The sequence below is a fragment of the Malaclemys terrapin genome, chromosome 3 (assembly GCF_027887155.1).
Source record: "Malaclemys terrapin pileata isolate rMalTer1 chromosome 3, rMalTer1.hap1, whole genome shotgun sequence".
NCBI classification, from domain to species: Eukaryota; Metazoa; Chordata; order Testudines; family Emydidae; genus Malaclemys; species Malaclemys terrapin.
The window spans coordinates 196,598,579-196,606,722 of NC_071507.1; the positions used below are offsets into that span (position 1 = coordinate 196,598,579).

An 8,144-nucleotide genomic window follows, 5' to 3' on the forward strand; every position below is an offset into this window, starting at 1 on the left:
AATGGGACCCATGATCAGAGCCTGGAGGCCCTACCATAGTGTAAATATTAATTAATAACAATAATAATCAGCACTGGAAAAAATTCCCCCTCCCCCTCCCCCTGATTTTGTATTGAAAAGTCAGGTTAAATTTCATGAGGATCTGACAGATCAGAGTAATCATGAATTTGTTACACATGTCGTTTGTTACACCGGCAGGCTGTCCATGCGTCTTCCTTGTCCTGACCCTCTTAGGACTGATGTCGGAGAACAGGCAGAACGCAGGTACAGCCTACGGTGATGAGCTGCTTCTCCAGCTGGTAGGCGTGCTGGCAGCCTTTCTGCTCCCGTCGGAGAACGAGGATCTCCTGCTGGATGGGGACAGAGTTCATGCTGTAGTCCTCCTGCCCCAAGGCATTCACGCAGCTTGAATGGCGACACTTGGCCTCAGCGATCACTTCGGGGAACCGGTTGGGATCCTTGGTAATGCTGTGAATCAAGACACAAAGAGAATGAATTCTGTTACAACGCTATTCCTCGGAGGACAATGCAGATCAGCAGGGTCTGAGTCTCCTCCATGAATCACTCAACAGATCAGTGTTTTTTCTCATTCAATAACCTATTTCCAAATGGGGTGACCAGACAGCAAGTGTGAAAAATCAGGATGGGGGTGGGGGGCAATAAGATGAAGCCCCAAATATCGGGACAACTGGTCACCCTATTTCCAAATGAGGTCAATGCAGGATGTTCCTAGTGATCAACTGTTAGCCCGAAGCAAACAGATTGATAGGCCTTGTAATTTTATTCTACTTAATAAATAGACAGATGCTATTCTTAGTTCTGGACATGGCTATGTTTACTGTAAATTTGCCCCGAGAATAGGAATATTGGCGTGACCATACCAGATCAGACCAATGGCTATCTAGCCCAGGATCCTGTCTCCAACAGGGGTGAGAATATCCTGTAGCAGTGAGTTTCCTAGGTTCATTATGAACTGTGAAAAAGATACTTCCTTCTATTCATTTTATATTTTTATCCTCTTTGCCCCATCACATGCCTACTGATCCTCATTAGGAGACAAGGTAAAAGGAGTCACCCTGTGTTATTTATTTCAGAGTGATTTCCTAGAAATGGCTGAAAATTTAGGAGAGTGTTTATAATTCCTCTGGTTTCAGAGTAGCAGCCGTGTTAGTCTGTATCCGCAAAAAGAACAGGAGTACTTGTGGCACCTTAAATTTGTTAGTCTCTCAGGTGCCACAAGTACTCCTGTTCTTTTTATAATTCCTCTGTACCAGATAAATGTAGCAGGGCTCTGGCTGACGACACCTAGTGGAGTTCCATGGCAAATTCACTCAATACCCTTTGTAAATGCTGAAAGGACACCACGATCCAGGGCCGGTGCAACCCGTTAGTCGACCTAGGCGGTTGCCTAGGGCACTAGCATTTGGGGGGTCGGCATTTCGGGTCCTTTGGCGGTGACCGCGGCAGCCGGATCTTCGGCCACCCCGGTCGTCGTCGGCATTTTGGGGCAGGAGGGCGCAGGGAGGGCCGCCTGCAGCAAGTAAGCGGGGGATGGCACGCAGGGGAACCGCTGCCCGCCCCAGCTCACCTCTGCTCTGCCTCCTCCCCTGAGTGCGCCGCCCTGCTCTGCTTCTCTCCCTCCCAGGCTTGCGGCGCCAAACAGCTGATTGGCGCCGCACACCTGGGAGGCAGGAGAAGTGGAGCGGTGATGGCGTGCTCGGGGGAGGAGGCAGAGCCGAGGTGAACTGGTGCGGGGAGCTGCCACGCGGCTCCCCGGGCCAGGGGGAAGCTGCTGCGGGGGGGGGCACCTCAGGGCAGAGGGGGGGTGGGGAGCTGCCGCGGGGGGTGCACCTTAGGGCAGAGGGGAGTGGCGGAGAGCTGCCACAGGGCTCGGGGGGGGGGGCGCAAGGTGTAAGTTTCACCTAGGGCACGAAACATCCTTGCATCCTCCCTGCGAAGACCTTTTTGTTTCCGATGGGAACATGCAGATAACTGTGCAGTGCAGCGTGGCCAGTACATTTCAAGCCAATGGGGATGTGTGTGTTACCTGTAATCCCAAGGAGATATAGACCGGTTCCTGACATCATGAGCCACTCTGATTGCATGACTGGAGCTGCTGATGTGTATGTTGACTTTCACACTTAGAGGGAATCTGGAATTCTTTTGGGGCGGGCAGCCGTCGCTCACTCTCTCATTAGAGCCTCCTTCCTTGTTGGGTTCAGTCCGTACCGCCCTGCCATGGGCTGAATTCTTAGCCGAGAGCCCCAGGATCAGCATTAGCAGCAGTGTCCTGAACTGAAAGAGAGAAACAGCTTTCTTAATTCTATTCAGATCAGAGTTTGGAATTGACGAGGGCACCAAACAGCGCCAGTGACACCTCCCTCGGGACTCTCTTGTGAATCGTAAAAGGAAGAGCAAAGCACAAGTGAAACCTGGTGAATAGTGATTTTAGAGAGAAGGCCAATTCATCCATCCTGGGGAATCAGCGCTGGATTATGGTTACCATTCGCCCGCAACTCTACCTCAGCTGGGTATAACGTACTGTCCAGCACAGCAATAGAGGCTTATGCTGCTTCCAAGGGAAGACAATTCAAAAGTGGACAGCGCCCAGAGTTTTCAAGGAAATCTTTTTTTTTATGGCTATCTTTGTCTTTAAAATAAATATTTGCACTAAGCCGAGATGCCTCTTCTGAGAGCAATGACAGGTCCTGCTCTTGGGGGTTGATTATTATCAGGCTAGGATGCACAAGGCTGGATATGGAAGAGAAGCAGCTAGAGGCTCTGCACCTCTGGAAAATCAGGCCTAAATATGGATGTAGGTGCCTAACTTTAGACACCCACATTTGGACATTTTGGCTACAGTGACTTGCCCAAAGCCAGCGCTGGCAGAAATAGAACCCAGGATGCTTGACTCCCTAGCTCAATCCTGAAGGCCACAGCTGCCCACTTGCATTGTCCCAGTCTCTTTTGCACTTCTCCCTTTCCCCCACTGCCTTGTACTGCATCTGGTCCAGTACTTTGCAATGCAAAGTCCAGTCCATTTTCCCTGGTCTCTCTGGGCATGCAGGGGGTTTCAGGGACTCAGCTAAACGTTGGAAATGCTGGGGAGGAGGGCACAGTGAAATCCAGCCAGGAGGGAGGTGGACACCATCACAAGGAGCAAAGCTAAGGACAAACAATGGAATCAGATGGTGGCGCTCTAAGCAGGGTAAAGGCAATGGAAGCAAGTCCAAGCCAATGGGAGATGGACCAGCCAAAGAAAATCTCTGTCTCTGGTAAGGATCAGAGAAAGCCAGCTCCACAAAGGTTGGGTTTGGGTCCAGGCCTGGATCGTTCTGATCTGATCGTTTCCCAAAGTCATGGGGTGTTCAGATCAGGGGGATTGGCTGCAGATCCATGTCTACACATGGCCCGGGACATGAAATGAGCACTGGGTGAGCAGGTTTGGATCAAATTCGAGGCTGAAGATTCAGGCGATCGAATCGCTCCTGGGAAGGTTATATCACACACGGGCACCTAAGGAATGCTGCTCATTCTCTCTTGGCTGAAGCTTTCAAAAAGGGGAGTACAAGGCTAAGCTTTTAAACCCACGCTGAGGGACCTGATTCTCCAAAGTGCCCCAGCAATCAGGGAGAGCCCAATTGATGCTCAGGGTTAAGCTAAGCTTCAGAGAGGCAGGTGTTTCTTCAACACCTCTCTGCCCCAGCACATCAGCTCTGACTGGCATGTAGCATCCCCAGCTCTGTCAAGCCCAGACAACCCTGCACCAGCCTCACACTCCTGACCTGCAACAGTCCCTGCTAGGCTAAATCCTCAGCTGTGGTGCTGCTCTGCCAGAGGAACTCAGCGCAGAGCGGGAGGAAATACCCCCTTCTTTTCCAGCCCCCAGCCTGCCTTTGGCAGAGCTGGCAATCGTGCCAGCGGTTTTGTGGCACACACAAAGACAGCACTGCCATCCCAAAGCACTCGGCAATCATGGGTCAGGCCCCGGCAGTCATGAGATTTTAAAAAAAAAATTATTATTATTATTGGCCGCTTTTGATTTGGCTTCTGTTTGGGGGTGGTTGGGGGTGGGGTGCACTCATTTCATGAGCTCAAGCTTTGCTACGCTGGACACACCCTTTTTCTTTTGAGTGAAAGCTGAGACGCTGACGCAGCAGAAGAGCGAACGTTGCAAGGGTGCTGACGCTATCACGGGCTGTGCAAGGGGAAAACCCAGACACATTCCTATTGAAGACAGGATTCAAACCCACATTCGTCAAAGGTTACAGCCAGGTGATGGGGCAACACAGCATCCGGGCAGGTGCCAAGGACTAAGCATGCCCGGCAACCCAACAGAGGGACAGTCACAGATGAGCTGCTGTGACAGCACTGCGGGAAGAGGTGCCTGCCTCGCTGAAGCTTTGCATAGCTGAATCAGGCTCGCATTGACTCCCCTGGGTGCACAGCCCTTTTGAAAAATCCGTGGATAAGGGCACTGAGCTGAGAGTCAGGGTTCTGTTCTCAGCTCTGACCCTGAGCTGCTTTGTGTCCTTGGGCAAATCACCGCCTTCCTTTCAGCTTCTCTTTCCCCACCCAGACTTTGTCTGTTTAGATTGTAAGCTGTTCGAGGCAGGGACTCATAGACTTTAAGGCCAGTAAAGACCATCATGATCATCTAAGTCTGACCTGCTGCACATTGCAGGCCACGGAACCTCACCCACCCATTCCTGGAATCGACCTCTAACCTCTGGCGGAGTTACTGACGTCCTCAAATCATGGTTTAAAGATTTCAAGTTACAGTGAATCCACCATTTACACTCGTTTAAACCTGCAAGTGACCCGGGCCCCATGCTGCAGAGGAAGGCGAAAAAAACCTGAGAGTCTCTTCCAATCTGACAGGAGAAAATTCCTTCCCGACCCCAAATATGGGGATTAATTTGATCTCGAGCATGCTGGCAAGATCCACCAGCCAGACACCTGGGAAAGAATTCTCTGTAGTCACTCAGAGCCCTCCCCATCTAGTGTCCCAATACTGTCTCTATCGATGAACTTATACAGTGCCACTCCCAATCCGGGCCAGTAAGTGGCACTGTCGTTACAACTAAATAACAATAATGCACAGTCCTGTCCCCCTCGGAAGGGCTCCTCTCCGAACAGGCTTGGGTACGTTATTGAAACAGCAAAGGGCAGCTTAGCCCCTCTCTGCTGGAGACATGGCAGCGGTAAGTCCCCCAGGGCTGTCAATCCATCACTGAATCCACTTGGGAAAGCTTTAAAGAAAATCCCAAACTCGTCCCACTGCTCGAGGGCTTAACCACGCTGCCTTTGAGTAGCTCCCACTGCAGGCAAGAGGAGTCATTCATAAGCAGCATTGGCATAAGGGGGCTCTTGGTAGGGTGACCAGATAGCAACTGTGAAAAAATGGGACAGGGAGTGTGGGGGTAATAGGTGCCTATATAAGAAAAAGTCCCCAAAAATGGGACTGTCCCTTTAAAAATGGGATGGACAGTCACCCTAGCCCTTGGTTTCTGAAGGAGTGAGATTTTATTTATTTAAACAGTGGCCACCTGGGTTAAATAAAAGTACTCACCAGTGAGGGGTGTCTTGCAAAAGCCATCGCGATCTCTCTTCTGCTGCAGATCTGGACTGTCTCAGGCCAGTGGTGAGTATCCTTTCGCAGGAGGTCTTTCAACCTGAATATATCTATCAGCCCAGCGACAGCTCCTTTTTATAATGGTTTTCAATCACTCCCATCATTTCCATTGCAGCAAAGAGGTGGCTTCCCTGCCCTTACTTGCGGTTCTGGGTCATTTGACGTTTTCTATGTCACATCCGCAAGCTGTCACGGGGTGAGAGGCAGAAAGGAAAATACATGTGATGAACCAACTACCCAGACATCGGAATCCCAGACCAACTGATCAGATGCAGATAAAGTGATAAATAAGAGATAAAATCGCCCTAAAGAGATGTAGAATGGTGCCATCCGTTTTTGCACTTGTGTTGTCAGCATTTTTCTGTCTTTATATTAGTCAATTCTCTCTCCACGCGTACGCCACAAACACACACACCTATGCAGACAGACCTATATACGGCCTACAAAAATCTACATAAAAGAACATTAAGATCACGAGGTCAAGCACTCAAAAGTTAGATTGCTGGGGCCACTTTAATTCAGCGCCCATGTACCTGGGCATGACAATACAGTCTTTAACTACATGATCACTTGCTATTTCTTCTACAGTTCCCCTGCCTCATTCTGTGCACAGGATGGACAGTGCATGGGGCAGCAGGCTACAAGACAAGAAAGGATGTTCCCTTGTGGTTAAAGGCACTGGAGACTAGGTGATATTCCTGACTCATTTCTGAGACTAGGAGAAAGTATTTTGTTTTGTCCATGATAAAAAAATTCCTTTGGAAAGCTCTTGGAGCAAGGACTTGAAACTTGGCAGAGGGTGGTCTTTGTGTCGGGGGTTCTCATGAAAATCTTCCCAAATTTGACCAAATTATAAGCCTTTGAAAAACTCCAATTCCCACAGGCTCCGAAGAGACTTCTCAGGGCTGAGCCAATAAAGTCTCTGAGGATTCTGTCCTCCCTGCGCATGTTGGCGCGTCTCTCAGGTCCTCACAGCATTGCCCAGACTGCGCATCCCCACAAAGTCCTTCCAGCTCAGGGCTACATGGGCCAAGCTGGACTTTTCCTGTAATGGCTGCTCTGGGCCAAGGTGGGGCCAGGCACCAGAATGAGAGCATGGAGCCTGCCTCTGCTATGCTCTCAGTGACTTCTCTGCTGGCAACCAGGCGGTGTGGAAGAGGAAGTCACCTGGTTCAAATGCAGAGGGGACAAGAGTTGGACCTAGGAGGGGATGGTGTGGGAAGGAGATTGGGACAAGAAGCTGAGGTGGAGGAAGACTTGGATTGGTGGCTAGTGTGAGGGAGAGTGGGATTGACTGGGCAAGGAGACTGGGACTGGAAGCTGGGGATGGAAATGGGGGATACTGAGATTGGAGGAGGGGCCATTGCAGAGTCTAGAACTGGGAACCAGTGGGGTCGGGAGAAAGAGGTGGGCGAGGAGAGACAGATCTGACAAGGAGCCAGAGTGCAAAGGGAGAACTGGGACTGGCTGGGCAAAGAGACTGGGACAAGGCACCAGGGGAGATGGAAACACCGAGATTGGACAAGAAGCCTGGGTAGGGAGACTGGGAGCTGATGGGGAACATGGGTGAGGAGGTAACTAGAGGCCAAGGGGGAGAAATTTGGATTGGGAGGGCAGGGAACTGGGACTGGCAGGACAAGGAGCCAGGAGTGTGTTGTGGGAATGGGGAATGGTTAGAATCATAGAATCATAGAATCATAGAATGGGGAATGGTTGGGCAAGGAGACTGGATAGGGGAAAAGACTGGAACTTGCTGGACAAGTAACTTGTACAACCTTAATTCCCCCCCTTGTGCATACATATTATGATACAGTCTTTAGTTACATGGTCACATAGTACTTTTTCCCAGGACCTCTGCCTCTTTCAGTGCTCAGGATGGACCTGCTCTGGGGATGAATCAGGACTGTGTAGTGAAGGAGACTTCTCTGCAGGACCCCATCCTCCTTTGTTACAGAAGCTGGAAGGTGTGCAGTGAATAAGGCAGAGGATTGCAGGAAGAGAAAGGATAATCTCATGGTTAAGGCAGTTAAATGCTGCCCTGGAGAACTGGAGTCGATCCCTTCCTCTGCCACAGAGTTCCTGTGTGGTGCTGGGCAAGTCACTTAAACCAAACTTTTCCCAGGTGGTTACTAACTGCGTGTGTCTCATTTTCTGGGTCCTGCAGTCCGATCTGCAGAAGTGCTGAGCGTGCATAGCTGCAGCTGAAGTCAATGGGAACTGTTTTGACCATGTAGGGTGCTATACAATGATAAGTACCCTGAAAAATGAGGTTCCCGAAGCACCTCAAACTGGGCACTCAAAATGTCTGGCTACTTTTGACCTTAATCTCTCTGTGCTTCAGTTTCCCATCTATCAAATGGGGATCATACCAGCCCCTCATCTCAGAGCGGGGATTGTAAAAAATATATGGATTGATGTTTGTAGAGCATCAAATACTATTGTGACGATCAGCATAGAAAAGCCCAGGAGGCACTTAGTGATTCAGTCTTCTGGGCAGGGTTCACAATGA

At 50.2% G+C, this 8,144-nt stretch overlaps 1 protein-coding gene across 1 annotated transcript; it reads right to left on the bottom strand.

The window, feature by feature from the left end:
- Positions 1-230: 230 nt before the first annotated feature.
- On the bottom strand, positions 231-5,649 carry LOC128834889 (interleukin-17F-like). Its single transcript, XM_054024054.1, has 3 exons — positions 5,573-5,649; positions 2,048-2,295; positions 231-468 (listed from the first exon to the last, which is right to left on the bottom strand). Exons 1-3 carry the CDS (start codon positions 5,597-5,599, stop codon positions 231-233), a joined length of 513 nt encoding a protein of 170 aa, XP_053880029.1. The 5' UTR covers positions 5,600-5,649.
- Between the last annotated feature and the right edge of the window lie 2,495 nt (positions 5,650-8,144).